This window comes from Strigops habroptila, chromosome 5 (genome assembly GCF_004027225.2).
Source record: "Strigops habroptila isolate Jane chromosome 5, bStrHab1.2.pri, whole genome shotgun sequence".
NCBI lineage: Eukaryota > Metazoa > Chordata > Aves > Psittaciformes > Psittacidae > Strigops > Strigops habroptila.
Window position 1 is genome coordinate 59,875,984 of NC_044281.2, and position 23,433 is coordinate 59,899,416.

The following is a 23,433-nucleotide window of genomic DNA, read 5'->3' on the forward strand; positions in this document are numbered from 1 at the left end:
TGCAGAGGCATTACCCTTCCAGCCGGTGGCAGAGGGCAAACCCACAGCACCCGGGAAAGAAAGGCAGCGGGCGAAGGGTGTTAGCCACCCTCATCCCTTCCCACACCAGCTGCGGCTGACAGAGCCTGGGCTCATCCTGGCAGGAAGAATGTGCAAGACCAGCAGCCTTGCGGGGTCCAGCTCAGAGACCAGCATTGCAGAGGAAACGGGACCATCACCACCCACAAAACCAGGGATCAGCCCCAAGCCACTAAGTCTGTGAGGCAAAGCCCAGAGTGGAGCGTGTGGAGCATGGCAGGGTGGCTGCACAGCCTGGCAAGAGTGAGGGGAGCCAGAATCAAGGAGAAAGTGGCTGAGGGGGAGTGTAAGTGCAGGGATAAAGAGAACATCCACTTCTGGGGCAAGAGCTACAGCTCAGGCTTGACATCACAGGAGCTCCTGCAGTCTTTCCTCATTGCTCAGCCACAGCGCTGCGATGCAGGCACCCTCTGAGACTCCACCACCGGACCCTGCCTCAGCTACCAGACACAGCATGCCAGGGAGGGCGCAGGGCCCAGTCTGACTCTTGATAGCAGCCTCAGTTCCTGCTCTGATTGATTGGGCAGGACGGGCTGGGCCTGGCTATGACTACATCTGCTTCTGGGGACGGTGGCAGATGGCAGAGCCAGGCGCCACAAGCATGTTTGCTGCGGGGTGGCATGGAGAAGGGGCAAGGAAGCCATCTCTGCAATCTCCACCCTCTCCAAGCAGGGCTGCAGGTGGGCAGCGCTGTGGGCAGCACAAGTTCTCAGCAGCAAACACGCTCTTTCTAGATTAAACAACTCACCTGGAACTGGGACAGGGAGCAGACGGCTCTATCAGGAACCGTTTGTCCTGATACAAAGCTCCACAACTAGCTTAATAACCTCCTGACAGCAGGCAGAGGCACGCTCCGTGGCAGGAGCACAAAGGGCAATGACTATCTCCTATAACACAGGCTGAGATGGCTTCAAAAGAAAGTCCCTTTCCCTATTCCCCCCTTTCCCCACTGCTTGGTTGTGCCCCACAGTGAGGGGTACATGGCACCCTCCTGCTCGGGTGGGTCTCCTTCCCAGTGCCCGGGTGCTGACCTGCCAGCACTCCAGTACCTCGTGTGGCACTGGAGCCCAGCCTGCACTGGCTGTTCTTCCTCTGCCAGCCAAGCTGGAGGGCAGCCCGCAGGGAAGTGGCTTGCACGGCCCTGGGCCGCTGCTCTGTAAGCTGGGTAAGGAGCGTTGGCACCCGCAGACAGGAGGAAGTTGGCCAGGCAGGTCCATGAGCTGCAGGAAACCTGTGCCCTTTGCTGCTACTTCTCCAGTCCCCTGAAGATGAGGCCAACAGAGATATTCTGCTACAGTAAATGACCAGTCCCTCCAATCAAACAGTTTGGTTAGAAGCAAGGCTTTGTTTGTTAGATACAGTGCAAGGGGGCAGGCAGCTACCCCACAAGCTGTGTATGCCCAAGGCAGTACTGCTTTAGAGGTCAGGAGGAGAGAGTAGGAAGCACTGAAATAGCCAAACCCATGGCTGAGGCATCATTTTCATTGATGAGTTGAACAGCAAAGTGAGGCAAGGCTGGAATGTGCCCATCGAAAAGTGGTGGTAACTTCAACGGTCAGGCTGAAGCCTGTGGCCTGTCTCTAGAGCCCTATTACCACTCCAGGCCTGGGCATCCCTCCAGCTACACATACTTCAACAGGAGCCTGCTCTAGGCAGATGCAGGCAGGGAAACACTGACAGTCAGACTAGCCTTGCTCTGAGACAGCATTCAAGCTCTGGAGCCAAGTGAAGCCAGAAAATGAGAGGGGAAGAAGGAGGAAAATCCGGAGTGTCTTAAGAGCAGAGCTGGAGGACTGCATACATAAACTGTGACAAGCAAAAGATAGTTGCAGCTGGTTCAACAGATGTCACAGCTTTCTGCAAACCCCAGTTCTCCTACACAGTCCCTGTTCCTGCACAGCCATGGGTTGGGGCTGCCTGGAGTATGTTGGGGAAGCCCTTGAACACACCCAGCTGATGCAATGAAGCCAGTTATGAGGTCATCTACTGCAAGGAGCCCCACAGCAGAGTGTTTGTGATCACAGAGCAACCACAAAGGGGTTAAACTGGTAACAACCAAGAAAAAAAAACTAAGGAAGAACAAAGTAAGTGTTTTGTGAAGAGGGAGAGGTGTTGTGGCAGCACTGTGTGAGCTTTCTTGTCAGGGAAGCAGCTAGAGGAATGCAGAAGAGCAGGGAGCTGTTAAAGGGACCAAAAGGCTAGCGCTGAGCTGAGAGCACAGACCTGCAGAGACATGGCAAGGAGCAGAAGCAAATGAGTAAAAACAGGGAAGAGCTATGGACAGGCACGCACATTAAACCTTTGGTTCTCGCAGTCCACACTTTGTTAGGCCCCTGAACACACACCCAGGCACTTGTGTGGCAGAACAAATGTGCAGCTCAGCTAAGATGGGAAAGGTAAGCTCCAGGGGTGGGATTTCTCAGGTTATCAGCTTATGCAGAAGAGACATCAACAAGCAGGTCCAATAACTCCAATTTTGACTCTTGCCCTTTGTGAAAAATGCAGCTACAGCTGAAGACAGAATTTATACAAGCTCCTTAAATGGCAAGATGAAGACAAAAAACCTTTACTGGTCTTTACAGGCTCAGATCTCTCAAGCTCCTTTCCCTGGACAGAGTGCTAGGTGCTGGCAGTGCATCCACTGAGCTCACTCCCACTTGTGATCCGAGATTACTCCAAAGGAATAGAAAGCAGCAGCCATATGCCCATTTAGGAAGAGGGGAGAAAGTGGAATGCGTTATGACATCTGCCTCGAGACAGTACAGATCTTGTCAATCAAGTCTATAGAAGGCTAGATAAAAATATCAGCCAGTGCAGGCCTTCAGCAACTCAACTGCTTCTGGAAATTATAGGAGAAAGTCTAATAGTACAGCAATTCCAAGAAAGCATCCAACAGCGTATGCTTCAGACCACTGCAAACTATGGAAACTGAACTTCCCACTCTTCTTAGGCTATGAGGATGGCATAGCTGGGTTTGAGCAGGGAGTGACACTTTATCTGTGCAGGAGAGACTGGAGCAGCGGGATGCTGCAGGACCCAGTCACTGCTGTTTTCTAGATGACAGAAACTGAAGCCACAAACACCAACTTTGGTTATGTAGAAAGCTTGGATGTTGTAGAGACTGTTGCAAAGAGCTGCAGCATCCAAAGAAAACAGGCATCAGGTCACTGATGATGAATACATGTCTTTAAAGAAATCAAGATCACCTCAGCATAAAATAGAGGTTTTGTCATTAAGAATTCAGCAGTCAGAAAACTTGCCCTGAAACGGTTGAACACTCTTAACAACATAGACACTGCTCTGGGAAGCCACCACCAGGAAAGTTCCCTGCTTGGTGTATCAAATCCCACCTGGCAGCACCTTAATGCACATTCACCCCACAGAGAGCTTCAACTGTATCAAAACCCCACAGAGAGCATCTCCGCTATCTCTCACTGGGGAGGGTGCAGAGAGCCTGTGACGCAGCAAGCGCAGGCCAGGCAGCATTTTCTGAGCTGCACTTAACTCTGTGCAGGAGAGGTTGAGACAAGGCAAAGCCTGGTACAGGTAAGAACCATGGGGCAGGTACTCCCACCTCCACAGCCACAACAGCTCCTGTGACAAGCATGCCTCTGAGGGCCAGCAAGCAACTTGCTGGGGCTGGAAGCCCACCAGATGCTTACCTGAGGGCAACTGTCACAGGAGAACACAACCAGCACGTGCTGTCAGTCTAATTCTGTTTGGGCTTTGTTCCTTGGTTTGCTGCTTGTTTGGGAGCCAGGCAGGTGGAGGAGATTAGTCTAGCAGCCCATCAGCACTCACCCTGAACAGGAGGGACAGGATGGCTTGAACCCTGCGAGATGTTGGGGAACCCTTGAGGCTGCTGCAAAGCAGCAAGACCTTACAAATACATTATAGCAGAGCAAGGGGATGAAACAAGGAAAATGCGACAATTCAATAAATATAAGCTTTTATTACAATAGAAAATAGTAAAACTCATGTTAAAATAGACTCCTGCTTTTGGACTGCTCAGAAAAGCCTAAGCCTCACTTTTACTTGCCAGTGTCCACGCAGGGTCCTGACCCCTAAGCAACGAGCAACACATTTCTGTGCTAAGAGCCTCATAGCTCTCTGCTCCCCAGTGAAAGTGAAAGACTACAGCAGCAGATGGAGCTGTGCCATGCCAGGCAGGCAGGTAAGGACTCTCTGTGGGGTTATTAGTACAACATACCTCATCCCCTTGTGCAATCAAAGCTCATGTTGGAAACCTGCAGCTTTAGGGAAGCCATGGACAAGGTGGGGGGGGAGGAGGAAGAAAATATCAGCAGCAGATAATGGCAGCTGTTCCAAGACAGCTAGGAAGGCAGCAAATAAAGCTGCTAGAAAGGCCACAGCCCCCAACTGCCTCTGGCCTACTCTTTGCCAAACACCACTACATGTCCCACTGAACATGCTCTGGCCTTGCTCCCCTCTTCCTTCAGTGACACACCATATGACCCTGAAGGAGACTAGAAGACACTGCCAAGTTAAAACTCTGTAGCTTACGCAGTATTAGAGGGAACACCCTCCACCTCTTCCTTCCATGGCAAGCCCAGTGCGAGTGAGTGACTGTGCAGTCTGGACCATCATGTGCTCCCCTTCTCCTCACCAGAAAGGGCCAGGGGCAAGAGTAAAGTAGAAAGCAGAGGCCACAGGACAGCAAAGTCAGATGGGAGACACTTGTGCACCATTGCCAGCACAGCAGCACTCTGGACTCCCAAGTCTCGCCTGCCTACAGCAAGCAAGCTCACTCCAGTCCCTCATACACAGCCTTCCGTAGCTCAATCGAGAACATCTCCTCCCAGGGCCCGCGGATCCACTCCACCAGCTCTGCCAGCAGCTCAGGGCACTCTGTGCGGATGTGCCAAGTGCTCTCCACCTTCAGCACCTGGGAGAGAGGAAAGAAAGGGAGGGGAATGAGCAAGGCTTAGCCTGAAAGGCACTCATCAGCCCTGAGCTGCTATTCCCCGGGGCAGCTGCCAGCTCCTCCCATTCCTAAGTGACATTCTCCTCCATCTCTGCCACCAGCCATGGAAGTGTCCCTGCATGACTTTTGTACACAGCAAAGTCCTGTGCTGTGCTCCCCTGCCTCTGTGGTGCAAGGCCCTAGGTTAGGATGGGAGATGACAGCACCAAGCCACTTTTGGAAGGAACAGGAGTGGAGCACAATCCAGCCTCCAGCATCCTGTGCCCCATGATCACCTCCCAGTTACCTCATCGTAAAGAATCAGCTTGATGTCACAAGGACAGAGACGATAGGTTATGACATTGCTAATACTGCTGATAGGCTGCTTCTCCTTCAACTGAATATTGCTCCTCGGAGATGTTTCTGCCTCGTGGTCTTCATCCAAGTAGGGCTGCACCTGCCACTGGTGATTCTCCTCCAGCAGAAACAGCATGCTTCGGGTGCTCAGCAGAGTCACAGGGAAAGCAGATGCCCCTAAAAGGTTATGAGGGAATACGAGATGCTTTGCTGAGAGCCTGAGTCACCACAGAATCAGCTTTGCTTTCCATTCCTCCCCTAGGGAAATCCTTTTCAGCAACAGTAACTGGGTGAACAGCCTTATCCAGCTTCCTGGCTGAAGCTTATCCAAGGAGTTGCTTGGGCTTATGCAAGGTCATTGCAGGAGCATGCATGTCAAAGACCATCGCCCAGCAAGCCTTGTCCAGCCTACGTCCTCATGTAAGGCAGGAAAAGACACTTGAGCCCTTTGACCTCTTAAATGATACTTTATTACTCCTTAGTTAAAAGTCACCAGTTCTAGCTAAAAGGCTGCCTTTTTTTGGCCTGAATTTGGTCTGGCTGCAGATATCTGATGGCTGGAACAGAGAGCACACACATAAAGTTTAATACCAAGTTGGGATGCATCATAAGTATGACAGGAAGCAAAGCAGTTTTGTAGAGAGTATAAATATCATCCAGTCGATTTCAGTGGATGCAAATGAAGGCACTAGAACTCAGGAATAAGTCAGATGCACACAAATAGGGAACCGCTAGCAGAACTGGCTGAGGTCACAGGGGATCACAAGCTGCTACACCAACATGTTGCTTTTCTCATCACATCTCACTCTTGGGAATTAGTCGGAATATCAGAAATGGCATGTTTAATTAGTTCTGTCTACTTGGCAATGAGGTATCGGCTGGAACTGTATGCGGTTTTGGGCACCATACTCAAAAAAAGGAGAAAACTGTAGAGTAAGAAAAACACACTAAGTTCTTCCAAAGGCTCTTTGTTCAGCTTCAGGAGAGCAATAAACATACTTCCCACAAATTCCTTCTGGTTCTCATTCTCTCGTACCTCCCCAACAGCCCATGGTAAACAAGGGTGCAAGCGCAGTAACAAACTGGTCAGAATGTGATTAACAGCTAGGTTGATCTTTTCAGTCTCCCAGGCTAAGATGACACTGGAATTGTTCACTGAATACTGAAATCCCAGGTTTAGCACATCTGGCCCTCAGCAAGCCCTGGAACAGAACTTGATGGGCTCCAGCAGGCTGCTGTTGTCCTACTTCTTTGGGTTCTGAACACCTGCTTGTTTTTCCAAACAGAGAAGCCTTTCAGCTCCCCACACAAGCCAGCTGTGTTTATGACTCTTCAGCTTTCCCTCAGCTGAGGGCCACAATCCAGCCCTTAGATAATCTCCAGCTTCTCAGAAACCATTCTGAGTTGTCACCAAACCTGGTGTGCAAGACTAGCTGCTCCCTAGAGACAGGACTTCCATGCAGAAAAGGGCTGGGAGACTCACCAGATATGCAGGAAGAAGCATGCTGCTATCCTACACATTTCAACACTAAAAAGAGCCCTCACCCATGCCCCTGCCCCAACTCGCTGCTGGACCAGTGGCCCAGCTCTTTTCCCACAGACTGTACACTAAAAAAACCAAGCATGTAAGCAGACAGCACAAGGTGTGGGACACCTAAACATGGAGATCTCCTGTACCTCGGATCAGGTAGGCCAGCAGGTAGAAGAAACAAGTGTTATTTGCAGCTGCAGAATCTGTGGTCTTGGAGTCCAGCAGAGGCCTGGAGGAGATACAACAGTGGGCCAATCAAGGAAGCACTCTGTTTCCAGTCTAGATTTGCTGTGAGCTTGCTACTGTTCATTGTCCCCTTGGGGAAGAGAGGGACCCATCTCTTCCAAATGTTGTACAACTCCTCTCTCCTGTTCCTCTGCCTACCACCTTGCGAGCTAGGAACCAAATGCTTCTTGCAAGGCAAGAAAGAAAAGCTTCCCCCTTTCCCTCCCTCCATTATATTATGCTCAGGCTCCTTCAGGAGAGCTGAAGTTGCCCTGCTTGGCTCAGTCCATGACATCCCTTTGCCTGCTCACCTCCTGAGCAGCAGGCACCTGAGCCAGCTGCCTTAAATCTGTACCGTAGGCTTGGTGCCTCCTCCTGTGCTGCCCTGTTTTGAGTACTATGCTTCCCCAGGCACCGCTGGACAAGCAGACACCCTCTTCTATCCAAAACCACAACCTCTAAAAGGCTGTTCTTACCATAGCCAATGATGTGGATTCATTTCCACAGTGGGGATTTCCTTCACCTTACTCCTGTGCTTAGCAGGCAACTCTTGCAGGAGATCTGAAGAGGGGAAGAAGGTAGACATCTTTTATTGCAAGCCAAAGAGCAGTACATAAGAGCTCAGGATGGTTCTCTAGTTTACAGAGAGGCACTGGAAGTTATGATGCCAGTGGGGTTTTCCCCCAACTTTTTCCTGAGCTGGCAAGAAGTAAATTTCCAACACAAACAAACTACAGCTCTCCTGGTAGCTCTCCCCTGAGCAAATCTTCCAAATCCTCTTCCCACCCTGTGCCCCCACTATAGCTTTGCTCTTACATGTCAGGGTCTGCAGGAACTGGTCACAGCAGCTTTGGTTCCGGATCAGCAGATTGTAGGAGGCTTTTGGATTCTCAAACTCCATTCGCAAGCTCTGGTGGCAGAGTCCCACTTCCAGGTGGGAAATATCAGACAGGTAGTGGGAATCATTCTTCTTCAGCCAGTCTGCAGGTTGTCCCCTAATCACAGAGCAGAGCCCTCAGCTGCAGCAAGCTGCCCTATCTCCTCTCCCACATCAGATTGCAGCAGGGTGGTTTGCCAGAAGAGCTTCTGCATGCCCCCACATCTGCAGGGTAAGGCTAGCACAGGCTGGCACTACCCAACACTCACAGCCTTGCTGCAGCGTCTCACTTGCCACCATTTGCCTCACCTGACAGCCCCAGTGACTTCCAGCACATAAATCTTGATATCAGAGGCAACCAGGATTGAGAGGAACTCTTCTTGTCGGCCAAACTTCACCATGACCACCTAGAGTACAGAGAGGGTGGGTCACAGCACTGGCCTGCCTCTTGCCAGGCCACCCTTGGAAAGGACTGACTCAAACACACTTCAGATCCCTTCACACCCCCCAGTCTCTGGGATGCCACCCCAATGCAGAACTTGCAGGGTGGCAAGAAGGACAGCCAAGGAGCTGCAGGAGTGGTGCTGCGGGAGCTCACCTTGAGGAAGCACTGGAACTCCTCAGAGTTCTCCTCAAAAACCTCCATATCCAAGTACAGCTTCAGGCGATGATCCACAGAACGGAAGTCCCTCGTGTTCAGGATGCCATTTACAGCTGAGGAGGGCAAAGGGTAGGACTGACACCCTGCCCACTGACCAGGCGCTGCCCCAGCACGCAGACCAGCACCAGGGCAGCAGTGTCACCCTCTCTCCACACTTGTTTCCATTAAGTGTCTCCTCAATAAAAAGGCCCAAATCCAGGGCTTTCCAGGCCACAGGTCTAAATATGGAGACATGAGGGGACCCTATCGCTCCAAAACTTGCTTTTACAGATATACAAAGCTTTGTTCTAACCCCTGTTCAACCTTTGCTCAGCTGTTCAGTCACAGGAGGACATTGCTTTGCTGTCAGATTTGGCAGGCGGGCAATTCGTAATCACAAAGCCAAAAAAACATTTCTAATTTCAGCTGGTGTCAGCTCAGGTCAACTTTTTAAACTCTGACTTTGACTGGGGTAAAGATAAAGGAGACTGAGGAAGAGAGCAATAAAACTGCTTAAGAACACAATTAGGTTTGTCATGCAATTGTATGACCAAATAATTTATACAATAGCCACAATACTGCCTGAGAGCACGTACTTCCCAGCAGAGCCTGTTCCCCACCAACTACGCTCATCAACTTCTCAGCAGGAACCTTTTCACGGGCTCAGTTTTTAATTGGAATCTTGTGATTTGTCCTGAAACAAGAGACTGCTTTATTTCTCACACTTCAAGTGTATGAGACTGAACATGGCAGACCTAGACTGGTCCTATACCAACTCCTCTTCAGAGGCACAGCAGTCTTGAAAGGCTGGGAGAGATCTCTACAGATCAAGAAGCTGATGGGTTTGCAAATCAGGACTAGACTGCAGCTGCAGTAGAGTCACTTGGTGGGCTGAACCAGATAACCTCCATAGCTCCTTTCTAACTAAAGCTATTCTGTAAAGCACAAGTTGAGGCCCAAGCAAAGGCAGTCTGCTACCTCAGAAATCCAAGGTCCTTCACAAGATGCATTTGCGGATCTCCTAGTAACTGCTATCTTGCACGATAGTCCTCACACAGTCAGCACACAATCTCTGCTTTTGGACAGGTTTTACCACCTGAAGCCCACAAAGACCACTGAGGAAAGCTCAAGAAACCATAGATTCACTAAGCAGCTCCTCCTACAAACACACCAGCCTCCCACTGTACTTAAGCCAGAGAATAAATGCAGAGAAATTGTGCATATTATTCTCCAAAGGTAATGCTCCAGCTGGCAGCTCACTGGTGCCACAGGAAGCCAGTGTGTTTGCAACTGAGCAGTACAGATCCTGGAACAAGACCCTATTACTCAAAGTCTGAGCAATACTAAGGATTTGGAGCTGACTCCGTTTTCCCTACCTTCAGGCATGAAGAATGAACAGAGATGGGAATAAAAAACTCTGCTCACAAGACCCATGGTCACTGCTGCTCATGCTTGATGACCCCCCCTTTGCCATTAAACAGGAGGCAGTGCACCCTGCAAGCACCAGTGATAAAGCCCAACACCAAGCTGTGCACACCCCTAAACCTGGCACAGCTCCTACATACTCACAGGGACTGAGATTCCATGTTTCCTCAGACTCAGAGTTCAAAGAGAGCTGGGAAGGAGTGGGCCCACGAGAAACACCATAACGGTAGCTCCCCGCCAAGCTACCCCCATTGGTGTCTGTGTGGCTGAGGGACAAGTACTGGCTCTTCATGCCCAGCTCCTTCTTCCCACAGCCGCCATCTGAACTGCGGGAGTTGGAATGGACAGTGCCGCCATGCTCGCCGCTCAGCTCCGGGGTCCTGGTGCTGTTGCTGGTGTCCATCTCCGAGCTGTCCTCCCCGCCGATGTAGAACTTCCCACTCCCACTGGCCAGGGCAGGTGCTTCCTCTGGGCCGTCCTGCTGGCTGCCTCCCTCCAGGACAGAGTCTGACAGGTCCTCACTCGTGCTATCAGGACCAGGTGGCAAAGGTGTGCTGGAGCACACCTCTGAAGGCAGGATGACCACATGGTCACTGGAACAACTGGGACAGACTATGGATGCACCAGCTGCTGCAGCATCTGTGGAAAGTTTTGTCAGGGACAAAGAAAAACCAGAACAACTCTCCCCCAACAAGATTTTACTACATTTTTTTTTAATTTTTTTTTTTTAAACCTGCCAACCAGAAACCATCCCTTTCAAAGCAGACAGTAGTTAAATTCCAACTTGAGCAGCTGGTTGCGCAACTCTGCTCAGAATCATACCCTACACACTTTCCCTCACAAATCAATGAGGACTTCTGCATCAGTACCAACATCCACCTGAAATAGCTTTGCTGGTTTTGACTGACCGGCGTGTGCTGTCCTTGCAATCAAAACTACACCAGGGCTTTGGCTCATGACTTTCCTCCACTTCATGTGCACAAGTGCTCACATAGCCTTTGACGCCCAAGCTCATGACCAGCCTTCCTCAGCCGCCTTACGCCAGCTTAGTTTATCCTTCAGCCAGCCAAACCGCAAGCTTGTCATGTCCCTTCTCCAGCTGTTCTCATTTTTCCTGACCCCAATTCCTGACGCTCCCTTTACCCACATCACAGCAGACTCCCAGCTGGATCTTGGGATTCCCACTACCCTGGTGCAGGGGGAGAAAGTGTCCCAGGGTGGAGGAAAGTGCTGCAGCAAGGACAACACTTCCGCCCTCACTGCAGTACTTCAATCCCAGGATACTCTGTCAAATGAGCAGCATCTTCTGAGCTAAGGCTGGGCACTCTCCACTCCAAATATAAATTGAACTTTGAAAAATTCAGCAATCAGATGATGTCTATTCAGCACTAACCATGTCTCAGCCAAAATACCACATCTAGTTTCAGACATCCAGAGAAAAATGGGAAAGAGTACACAGGAGACCAGCAATAAAAACTGCATTGTATGAGATACAACTGACAAGTAAATTATCTAGGGAGTTGAGCTTATTTAGTCTGGAGGACAGAAGACAGGACTAGTTGTGGGGGGAGAACAAGTACAAAAAAAAGGAGTAAGGAAAGCAAGAGTGGACTTAAGATCACAGCAAGGGAGACTTAGGTTAGGGTTCCAATTGGTTTTCTGATGTCCAACGGCCAAAGTTTTACCTGAAATACTGGAGCAGATTTCCCTAGAAGCCTCTGTTAGCAAAAGCCCTTTACAACAAGTCAGTCTCTGTGGCAGAACTGACCACAGTTTCAACAGGACGAGAGACAACATGATGTTTAAAGCCTCTCCCAGACTTCAGGTTTCTGTGGACCATTTGCAGTTTCCAGTACCCCTATGTTCTCCCAGAGCACAGGACACCCACAACAGATGTGCTGTTTGCTTAACCTTAAAACAGTGGCTTATTCCTGCGAGTGAACAAGGCAGGCTTTTCCCTATTCAAGTGGGCCAAGTGAGAGTACATCCTACAACAGGTTTTAATTCCAGCACAGCCAAGTTATCACCCTGTCCTATACATTCTGTGCTCTGCACCGCAGCTGCCATTCTGGCAGTCTGCCTGGGCATCAGCAAGCATTCTTTTTCTGGGCACTACATCCTACCTTGATGTGAGGCAACTAGGGTCTCCAGGATTTTGGCATCTTCAACATCTGAAGGATAGGAACCTTGATGCCAGGGAGCCAGGGACTGCAAAAACTCCTGCTTGCATTTCAGGCACTGGAGCTTTGTGGATCCTTTCTCCTGATCCTGATTTCGCTGGTTCTCCTCAACAGCTGGGGACAACACTTCAAGGACACACTAAAAGTAACAGCACAGAGAAAAGAGTGCTAGCAGGCAGCTATAACCATCCTAATAAAAGCAAGCCTTTAACATCAGCAAGTCTCACATGCCTCATTACAGCATTTTAGAGTGCAAAGGGCGCAGGGCGATATCCCAGCTAACAGAGTACAACCACCAGTCTGTGCAAGACTTGCCAACGGCACAGAGCTTCACTGCAGAAGACCGAGAGAACATGTTTTTGCAGGTCTGTGGCTTGTATCTACACAGTGATGTGCTCGTCCTGGAACTCTGGTCTCAAAGGTCCCATTTATTTGTGCTTTCTCTCTAACAACTTGTTTAAACGTACTTGAACAACAGTGCCTTCAGAAAAATAGTTGGGTTTGAGACCAGAGTCCCTAAAGTAGCTGTGCAGATCACAGCTGCCGTAACACTGTCATTCTCACTGTCCAGAGGGCTGAGTACAGGCTAGTGTATCACTCAGCACTCAGGAAATATGCACATGCACAACAAGCAAGGATCACTAACTTGACTACTAACTTTTCTCCCCAAGAGCACCATTTATGCTCCAGGAGCTCCACTGCTCATGGCCATGCTCACAGGGCCTTCTGCAGGTCATACATGCAGCAGAAGAAATCCTGAGCTAACAAGCCAGACATGGGCTGCCATGGGGCAGTGGATGCACATGTGTTCTCAGAACAGGGGCCCTGCGCTGGAAGAATTCAGTGTCTTTCAGTAATACTGCCCCTCTCCCCAGGCTTCCCCCTCTGCCTTCCCTACCTGCAGGCATTGCTCTGGGCAGTCCTCAAGCACCACATACTTGCGCTTCTGCCGGTCCTTGCAAATGTAGCTGAAGTGCAATGTGAGGACAGGGAAAACTCGCTCCAGGTCCTGCAGAAGACAGGAAACACCAGCTCTAGAAAGAGGTTGTAGTTCCAGTATACAGACATTTGTAACTGGCTGAAACATAGCCATACAAGCACTTAATTTAGTAAGCCCTGAGTAGCCCACCATAGCTGATAGCATTTGGGAGCTTGGTAAAATGGGCATAAACAAACCAACAAATAATAAATAATTAAGTAATAAAGCTTACTAGTGCTGAGAAAAAAGTGTTTCAAACAAACTCCCCTTTCACAGCGGTATTTCAGAAGAACATCAAGCCACAAACATTCAAGAGGTAAAAGGGCAGGAAGAAAAAAATGAATTCGAAGCTTTTGAGGAAAATAGTATTAAAGAGGCATATGAACATGTCCACACACACATTGAATGTTACAACCCTACCACAAGGAAGAAGAGATTCCCAAACTCCTTTCATAGGAACCACAAAAGCTAAATAGGTGCTAAAGAATGCAGGTAGAGCAATTGGAAAACTGTCCAGTGACCTACCAGTAGCTTTCTAAACATCACGCTAGGCTCAGTGCTGTACTGTCTAAGAAAAAGTGCAATCCACACACAGTCCTCCAAGGTTAGGGTGATATCCCAATGAGGAATGGATGGGAAGGAGGTCTACATTTCATTTAGACTCCTCTTGAGAAGTTTCTCAGTCCTGCACACTGGAACAAGTCCAGCCATTGCCTTTTTTAATCCATCTTTCTCTGGAACAGAATTGATGCTGGCTTCTGCTGCATTATCACAGGTACTTTAAGCAAGACAGATGCATTGGGTAGAAGAGATACTCGATCAATCAGGCTTTGCACAAGCCAGGAAAAGACCTGCAGGGTACTCTGACAGAAACCCAAATCCATAATGTTGGCCCACACAGGGAGTAAAATGCCAAAGGCTCACACAGAGACAGAACTCACCATCCTCTTCCAGCTCATCTCGGAGGTCTCCACCTTCTGCAGGCATTTCAGCTCCAGCTTGTGGAGGACTCTGGCAGCCTTCAGTTCCACCTCAATCACATGCTTAGCTGTGACTCGCAGGAAGATCCACTCTGGCTCTGGGTCCCCTTCACCTTCTATTTGGCTCACCAGCACTGGCTGGCAAAGGTCCACTGCCAAACAAGACAGAGTACAGGTCAGTACACACAGCAGGCTTCAGGACTGCTTGGCCCAAGTCCTTAGAGTTCCCAGTGGGCAGCATGCTAAAGCTTCAGGGATGTCACATTTGATCCATCTATTCTGTCATCACCCAAGCCCTCAACATAGCAGTGAAAAGACCTGTTTACCTTCTGGCTTCTCCTCTTCTTCCTCCCCAAGCATTAGCTCATCTGCCTCCTCTTCTCTCTGTTCTCCTTCCACAAGCTCATCTAGCTGTTCTTCAGGCTCTTCCTCCTTCTCAGTACCACCCAAAGGGGGAGAGGATTCTTTCTGGGATACTTGGGATTTTCCTTGCTCTGGGTCAGAGCTCTCATTCTGCAAGTCCATTGCAGGAGGTCTGCCTGTGATCTCATCTGCAGAACGACTACGGCAGATGACAGGTACTTGGTCGTGCTCCTCCAGGTGTCTCTTGTACTGCAGCCAGTCAACACCAAAGCGATCTCTGAAGCTGTCCAAACGCTTCATCTCCTTCTGATGCTGTAGAACCAGGCCTGCAGAGAAAAAATTTGGGAAGTATGAAAATAGCCACCAGGCCAGAGCACTCCTCTGTGGGCAGCTCAATTGCTGTGTTACTGAGGAAGAAGCCAAGCCTCACCAGCAGAGAGAGATAAAGCCTGGGGCTCATGTTCTGTGTCACTGGGCTCCGAAATGCTCGCTCTGCGCACTTTGACTTTTCCCTGGAACAAACAGGATAAGAATAGTTGGAGGCTCCAGAACAACCAAAACGGCATCTGATGAGGGGCTCTGCCAAAGGTTCATAGTGTTACAGTGCAGAAGTACACCATGAAACATTTATCACAGTATAAACAAGATTGGCATTAAGCCCAGCCCCTTCCTAACACAGAGCAGTGTAGAGGCTCACTACACAGTCAGAACAAGACCACAGCTCACTGCACTGGGCTTTCATGTCAAGGCAGCCCCGCCACCCAACATGCCAACTGCATGGTTAAGAAGCTGTCTCAGTCGCAGACCTTGCTTTTCTTCCGAGGGAGCCTCACAGCCACATTCTCTGCTGGGGACTGACTGTCACTGAAGTCTGCAGCACAGGAACTGTCCAGAGCACTGCGGTCCAGTGTGGTCTTCTCTGAGGTAGAAGTGTGGATGGACTGTGACACACTTAGCACAAGTCTTGGAAGGTGCTAAAGCCAAAAGAAGAGAATGCTGCCTGCTGAGTGCAAAGGGAAGACACAGTAACCAAGCCACAACTCAGGCTGACAGCATTCCTGCCCCTCACCCCAAACTTTCACCATTGACTGGATTGTTTATCATGGCCGCTCTAATTCAACTCAATCTCTGCCTTTCTTAAAAACAGCAGATGGAAAACTAATAACTGTTTGTTTTGCTGACATGTAATTCAAGTGTCAAGTACCAGATAGTACCTAAAGAGGAAACAGGCAAGGCTCCAAGTTCTGCAAGGCTACATAAGAAGAATAAGTTATGCTGGCCAGTCCCAACCATTACTAGCAATCAGCATGTACTGAGCCAAAATGGACTGTGTCAAAGAGTCAAGGCAGCCCATACAGATTTAATGGGACACATGACAGTGCAAAAACCTGTCAGAGTTCCAACTCCCAATGCCAGTAAGATCAGTTTACAGCAATTGTACTTACCATTAGGTCCGAGGAAGAGAGTGGCTCCCCATCCAAGAGGAACTGTAATTAGAGACCCACTTGCAGTCAGATTCCTTTTGGCTGGCACATACTCAGGACAACATCTGCTGACTCGTATTCCCCTTCAGGCCACCCTAGGGTTGAGATCCCTGGCACAAAACTGCAAAGACTACCAGAAACAATCCTGTTCCCACCTATCAATCACTCCTTTAGTTGTAGCTACTTGATCTAATAGCATATAAGGTCAGAAGGGACCATTGTGTTTCATATTTACAGACTTTACAACTCACAGAAACATATCCAAATTTGCAGAAGAGATACAATAGATTATTCTGCAACAACTCACACATTGTTTTGAGTGGTACTCACTTTCACCTCAAAGCTTGCTCCCTATTTCTAGCCTGAGTCTACCTAGCTTCCAGTAACTTAAAGGCTTGTGAAAGCTTGTTCCAAGATGCAGGCGTGAGACAATGAATCCAGCAATTTCACACTAATACGAAGAGAGATCAGCTCTGGAACACCTCTGACCTTTGGCGAGCAAGTTTACTTTGCTAAACTGCCAGAACACTGTCTTTGCTGGCTTCTTTATTTAAAATAAGATTACCAAGAACTGACCTAAGCACCAGAGCGGAAGGTAAACAGTGATGACACCTAGCTGAGAGGAGAGTGATGGGGAGAAAGAGATGGCCACAGCTGCCACAGGAGTATGTAATTAGGTAAAGTGGGCCAAGACAGTGAGTCCCTTCTTTGCAAAGTCCAGCTATATAGTCACTATCTGGCAGGAACAGAGTAAAGTTTTGGGACCATCAGCAAGCAAACCTGATGAAGTGGAAAGATGTATTAAGATCTGAGGTCTTGCAAACCTGAGATCAGTGTTCAACTTTGTCTGCCCTGACCAGCACACCACATAAAAAATTTTAGGATAAACTACTCTACCTGAAAAAAACCCAAAACAATTCAATTCTGAATAAAAAAAAAAAAACAAACCCAAAACAATCACCACTGTTACACCACTGGAATAAATTTTCAGGTTTATGAAATTCTTTCCCTTCATTTTCCCCCGCGTGTCAGAACACCCTACACCTTCAACAGCAGGGGCAGAAGGCACGTGGCTAATACTCACATTGGAGGAGGCTGCCCGAGGAGAGAGATGTACAAGGGTTGCAGATCGGTGGTTTTGATGGAACCATAATGGGTTTCCCTCTAAATGCAGCTGGGTAGAGGGAAAAAGAGAAATTGTTATTAGAAGCAATATTCTATACCCTGACCTAATCTGCCTGCAGGCTCCAGGCTTTCTCTTTGCTTCAGGAAATATCCTTGCAGCAGAACAGTGAACAAGCCAAGGGAGGACTAAGCTTTTACAATGCTTCCTGAAATTTGTTTAACAAACACAGAAGGAAATTAAAGTACTACATGCCCTTAAATCATTAGGAGCTTTTTCAGTACTGACTGAGAAGTATTGAGAGAACAGTCCTTTGCACGCTGTCTTCCTTCACAAGCGCTATAGTGACTGCAGTTATCCTTCAGACTTCTCTGAACACAAAAATCCACAGAGGATTACGGGAGGATCTTTACTGACCTTGATAGTGTAAAACTGTAAAGGGGGAGCAAGGAGGTAGGGATCAATATATGGAAAAAGTTTAGCTTGAGCAGGGGTCACCCAAAATGGAGGCTGAAGTGGGTCTCTCAAGGCTCTCCCATAAGCTTCCCACATTAAAATTACATGCTCAAGAGTTGAATTGATCTTTCAAAAGTCTCTTCTTACGACACAGTCTCCACCTTGCACACCCTGACCATGACATCTCTAACCTACCAACCCATCAGGCTTTGTGCTTACTTTTTTTACATAGTGCAGGGTAGACAATGGTGCCAACTGTGCATGTTCCAGGAGCAGATTATAGGCCACATCCAGGTGCTGCAGATTCACTAGCTGTTCAACCCCTGCAAACAAAGCAGGAAGCCATCAGCATGCTAGAAGATATAACTTAGGAACCTCCCACCTACCCCTTTTCCCCAAAACTGAACCCTAGTAAAAATAGCTGTGCCCAAGATTTCAAGTTCAGTTCCTCCTCAAGGAAGAGAGAAACGCCTCAAATTCAGAAATGCTCCTCCCTTGTGGGCTCACCATTAATGCTGTCAAGTTCATTGTTGCGCAGGATCAGAGTCACCAGCTTGGATCTGCTGAAGATGCCAAGGTTTGGCACCTTGGATAGAAAGTTATAAGCCAGATTGAGGTACTCTAGTTCTGTAAGGGTCTGTTCAGAGAGAAGAGCAGCACTGGATCAATTGGGACCTTGGTTCAAAGCTTGACCCTGAACTCAAGACAGAGCACTAACCCCTACCATTTTTTCCATCCCACCAAAGTCACCCAACAAGTGACTATTTCTGCAGCAAGATTTTGATGTTCACATTTGGAATGGTTTGCCTAGGTGTGCTCAGCAGGTTCCAGCTGCTTTATAAAATCTGCTAGGAGCAGCTTTCTCCCTCCTCATCAACTTCAATGGAGCACAGGAAGGGACTGAAGCCCCTGACTCACCAAAAGAGCTGAACTACCAACAGAAGCTCTTTCTTACCTTTGCAAGGATGACGGTGAATGATACATTGTGAGCCCCACCAACTCCATGAAAAGCTGTTTCAAAGCTTCTCTTAAAAGAACCAGATCTAGCCCAGCAGAGCATGGATTTCATTGCCATTCCCCAGAGACACAGATGCTACCATGATGGACTACCACCTTTCTAAAATAACTGACAGAAGATTTCTGAGAACAAGAAGGAAATGCTACTGGCAGTCTGAACAACCAAACAGCAGTCTCTACAGCCCCGTGCCAACTACATGATTCCCACCTGCTGTACAGATTACAAAAAAGTCTTGGCCAAGGTGGAGTGCACACTGCACAGGTGACTGCATTGTTGTATTTATCACTTGGGCATGCTGGTGTGCCAAGTGATACATACAACTAAGTCTCCTGTCTTAGAGCAGGTGAGGAACACTGCCTTCTCTGCCTCAGTGGCACAGGGGCTGCACACACAGGACCACAGTTTCAAGGCTGCAAGCACTAGCTCTAAATCACATGCCTGCTGGTCCATATCTCCAATTTCTTTTGTTATACTTCACCTAGCAGAAACATGGTCAATGAGTACAGCACTTTAGCAGTGTCCTCTCCATTCAAGGAAACTCTGGTGCTCTGCTCAAGATACTCACCGTTAAATAGTGCTCACAATCCTGGATCTTGTTGTGACTCAAATCCAAGACTCTCAGAGCATTCAGCAATTGCTGAAGGATGAAAATATACTAGATCAGATCATACAGATGGTCTCCATTGAAGCATGGAAACCCTGTCGTGCTGGGAGAGGCCAGCAAAATTAACACTTCCCCCTCCCTCTCACCCAGACCTAGCAGTATCAGTAAAGGAGTGCCCAGTTCTTGGCTGTGATCATTTCCTCTCTTCCCCTCAGTCACGCAGGAAGGATGCCCCACTCACCAGTGAGTCATCCAAGGCAGTGATCGAGTTATAGCTGAAGTTCACAGTCTGCAATTCCAACCATGGGAGAGCACAGCTCAGATCACCACCACATGCTGAAATGATTTCCTAGGAAGAAGCAAAGAGCCATTCCTTGGTGAGCACTAGCTGTAACAGTACCAGCAGATGAACACAGGAAACAGCTAGTCTGGAACAAGGCTGACATTGCACTTTACAGACCCTGCCTTTCCTAGAGTGGCAATTACTTTAATGTCACTAGTTCAAGCATTCAGAGGTGGTGGGAATTCCACAGCTAGATAATTAGAAAGAAGGGGAGACGCTTTTGCTTCCTACACTCAAGTGGCAACAGTTAATCTAACATGTTACAATTCACAGGCTCTGAACACTAAGCAGAAAGATTCATGCTAACAAAACCTTTTCCAGACCTGCATCAAAGCAGAAGATACACACACCTCGACCAAATAACTTGTGCTCTGGCAGACAAAAGAAGCTCTCAAAGCACTCCCTACCAGCAGCCTTTGTTCCCCAGCAGGCAGCTGCTTCTGTGCCACATACAGAAGCCCAAACTCCACAGCTAGCACAGCCCACGCTACTCAGTTCTCCATGTCTGGAGTTTGCCTTCATGTCTCAGAAACCTGCTGGGCACCAGTGCATACAAGATACTGGAGCACAGCATTCTCACTGACAATCAGCTCTAATTTAATGCTGTTTTAGTACAGTGAAACAAATCTTGATCAGCTGCTGGCCAGACACACAGAATGGTCAGACCTAGCTGATATGAAAATTGGCCAGAGCCAGGAATTTTTAAGCACATAAAAAGGAGACTATAATGCACACATGTATCCAGCTAGGGAATATTTCAACACCACTTGAGTCAGGAGTAGAACTGCACAACAGGGAAGAGAGAAAAAGCCATGTACAACATGGATTGATAAGATGGTTAACACTGCCTCTTACATCTTCCCTGTGGGAAGGGCTGTAGGATCAAGACAGCCTTTCTCCTGCAATTTTCCCCACAATCTGTGTAGATACACTCACCTCCAGTGTACTGATACATTTGCAACAGGTTAGAGATTCCAGCTGAGAATAGACAAATCGCAGTCCCCGGAGGCAGTGCGGAGGGACAGACCTCAACTGCAGCAGTGAAGAGAAAGTAAGGACAACATACATCAAAATATTACAGTGTAAGAGCAGTGGTCCACCTCTGCAAGGGATCTCCCACTTCCCTGCTGGAGCCCTCCCTCCCTGACACTCCAGCCTTTGCTCATACCCAAGCTTCACTCTGAGCAAGTGTTGCCAGAGTTTAGACTTAGCCTTCTAGGGAGGCCAGAAAAGCCCACCCAGTTTATAGGAGTAGGGACACTCTGCAACCACAAAAGTAAGTCAGCAAGACTCAAAGCCAGTTCTACCTCCAGTACTTACTTCCAGATGCCGGAGGGACTTGAAAGGGAAGATCTTCACAGCAGATTGCAAAACACAGTTTGGAACATGAACAAGCTAGAGAAATCAGAAGTCTCACGTCAAGCTCAATTTGTGCTGCAAAACCCCCCTCCCGATGCACTGACTGCAGCACCTTGAACAGGCCCCGCCTCCAGCTCGGGTGGTCACTAACAAGCTTGCTCCCAGTGCTGGTATCAGCACTGTCTCGTGGCCCCATAGTGCAAAAGATGTCAATGAGAAAAGCATGTTAGCTAGCCCAAGACCACCATAGAACTCCTTTTCTTCTCCCCTACCCATATGACTTCACCACTTTCAGAACCACAGGGATTCCTCACCAGCCACTGCTAATAAATCTCTAACTGCTGGAGCTATGTTTATTGAGCAACTGAACTAAACTAGAACACTGGTGGGAGGTGTGCATGTGCATTTCACTAGAACAGGCCAAATAAGGCAAACCACAAGCAGATACAATGGAAAATAGAGCTGGTCTCCAAGACACTGTTAGCATTAGACTGAGGTACCTGCAAACCTCCTCTTTGCATAATGTAGTGCAGAATTGCACCACAGAGTAGTTAGGCTGTGTTCATGTTCAAAGCAGCTTATTAAATTCAGCTTCTTATGCTTTCTATAGAGAGCATAAACAGTATTTCAGACAAAGCAAGTAACGCAGTAGTTAACACTTCCACTGCAGACAGCAGAGTACAAATGGAGAGACCATCTCTGCCAGCTACATCCACGTTCATGCAGAAGTGACTCATTAGGTGCAGAACAGACATCCCAAGGCCTCATCACTGCAGCCACTTCCACAGTTACAGCCCTGGTGGTGATGAATCACTGCCCACCGCCTGCCAGCACTAATGCAGCATGTTGAACAGGACCACTTGCAGGGGAAGCTCCAATGATCAGTTTAGTGAAGCTTATTTCAGATGCCATCCTTGCTCTGTACCCTGTCTCATGTCATTCCATTGTCCTAAGAATCTGATGAGGCTGATATAAATTACCACCTTCCCCAAGCAAATCAGTTACCACACCACAATGGACAACTTCCCCTTTTTTAGATGTTTGTTACAGAAAGAGCCTATTTTTTTGTTAACACCAGCACCCACAACATCCTCCTGCCTGCAGCAGCCTTCCCACCTCCTCCTGCCAGGAGATCCGTGTTTCTCCACAGGCTCTGGGCCCCTCTCCAATCTCTACCCTCAGCACACTGCTACAAAACCTTCCCAGCAACATTCAGGTAATCTCTCCAATCTGACTCATAAGGCAAGCACCTTTAAAGACATCACACGATGTAGCGCTCAGCCACACCACCTCCTGAGCACTGCTGTGGAACTTAAGAAGAGCTGCTAATTCCCCTTCCCCTTTCAGGCTCATTTCACCTCTGCTACCCTCCTAGCAGTGCCCCAGTGCCAAGTACAGCCTCATAACACACATCACCTTTCAAAAAGCCCTCTGAAGAACCCCTAGCACCCTTATCTTTATTACAGCCTTCTTAAAATTAACAAGGACACGTTACTAGCAATGTCCCATGCTGTGAAACAGATCAACCAGAACTACTGCCCAGGCAGGAGTGTGTAAAACTCAGAAATAAGCAGCAGAAGTTACGCTCTGCTTGAATAACCTGGCTCTGCTGCCTCATGCAGATCAATCACCACTCAGCACTCAGATGCCAGATACTGCCTGAATTGCTCAAGCATTTCAGGAAATAATCCTTTTCCCAACAATGTCAACACCTTACCAAGGTCAGAACACAATTAACTCCTCCTGCCCCTGTTTTCAACTTTGAAAAACTTTCCGCTGAGTTGCATGGCTGATTCTAGGTGAAGCAGCTACACACTGAACTACAACTCCATGCAAGAGCCCTGCAAGAGCTACCCGACCTACGTAAGGTGGGGTCAATGGGCACCAAAGGAGGCCACTCTGAAGCAGACAGCTGTGCCAGCCACCTCTGCTGGCAGTACCCCAGTCCCTCACGTCCCCCGCCATGGTAGGTATGGACCTTCAGGGAGTGAGTCTTCTGCAGGACGTCAAAGAGGAACTGGGCCTGGAGGATGGCGGTGGTCTCGGCTGGATGCGTGGGCAGGGCCACGAAGCCCCGGTTCTGGTTGCGGGAGCCCAGGTGCTGCTCGAAGACTTGCGTGAGGTACTGCAGGGTGGGGGTGAGGAGCGTCAGCGTGCTGGAGCCGTCCAGGACGAGGTCCCCTGCAGGGAAGGGGAAGGACGGGCCGGGCCGTGAGTGCTGCTGCCCCCACACCGGGGCCTTCACACCGGCCCGGCCCGGCCCGGCCCGGCCCGACCCGCGACGGCCGCCACTCACCCGCGTCCTGCAGCAGTCGCGCCAGGCTGCACACCAGCGTCTCCGTCGCCGCCATCTGCAGCGGGGGAGAGGCCGAGGCGGCGGAGCCGGGGTGACCTCGGACCGGCACAACACAGACCGGACCGACCCGGCCCGCGCCGCCGCCGGCCTCTCGCACTTCCGCGTTACCACAGAGACGCGCTCTTCCGCCG

At 49.1% G+C, this 23,433-nt stretch overlaps 1 protein-coding gene across 3 annotated transcripts; it reads right to left on the reverse strand.

Moving 5' to 3' along the window:
* Positions 1 to 4,010: 4,010 nt before the first annotated feature.
* On the reverse strand, positions 4,011 to 23,417 carry STK11IP (serine/threonine kinase 11 interacting protein). Of its 3 annotated transcripts, XM_030487209.1 has the most exons (24): positions 23,243 to 23,417; positions 22,925 to 23,127; positions 20,908 to 20,982; positions 20,524 to 20,619; positions 19,486 to 19,593; positions 19,206 to 19,277; positions 18,130 to 18,259; positions 17,842 to 17,945; positions 17,128 to 17,217; positions 16,005 to 16,046; positions 15,366 to 15,533; positions 14,990 to 15,071; positions 14,523 to 14,885; positions 14,158 to 14,348; positions 13,136 to 13,246; positions 12,181 to 12,376; positions 10,202 to 10,696; positions 8,591 to 8,706; positions 8,302 to 8,399; positions 7,932 to 8,110; positions 7,592 to 7,676; positions 7,037 to 7,119; positions 5,310 to 5,536; positions 4,011 to 4,984 (listed from the first exon to the last, which is right to left on the reverse strand). In XM_030487209.1, the coding sequence occupies exons 1-24, from the start codon at positions 23,295 to 23,297 to the stop codon at positions 4,844 to 4,846; spliced, it is 3,510 nt and encodes a 1,169-aa protein (XP_030343069.1). In that variant the 5' UTR covers positions 23,298 to 23,417; the 3' UTR covers positions 4,011 to 4,843. The 3 variants fall into 3 exon arrangements, with proteins under 3 accessions (XP_030343069.1, XP_030343070.1, XP_030343071.1); XM_030487210.1 differs by lacking the exons at positions 4,011 to 4,984; positions 5,310 to 5,536 and adding an exon at positions 5,602 to 5,916; XM_030487211.1 differs by lacking the exons at positions 4,011 to 4,984; positions 5,310 to 5,536 and adding an exon at positions 5,602 to 6,285.
* Between the last annotated feature and the right edge of the window lie 16 nt (positions 23,418 to 23,433).

What these genes read in the sequence shown, in the direction of transcription:
- STK11IP (XM_030487209.1), bottom strand. Translation starts at nt 23,297, where the DNA reads ATGGCGGCGACGGAGACGCTGGTGTGCAGCCTGGCGCGACTGCTGCAG. An exon ending in TCCCTCGGAAGAAAAGCAAG is followed by an intron (nt 15,072 to 15,365) that starts GTCTGCGACTGA and finishes TGTTTGTTCCAG; the next exon opens with GGAAAAGTCAAAGTGCGCAG. An exon ending in GCCCAGAGCAATGCCTGCAG is followed by an intron (nt 12,377 to 13,135) that starts GTAGGGAAGGCA and finishes TGTTACTTTTAG; the next exon opens with TGTGTCCTTGAAGTGTTGTC.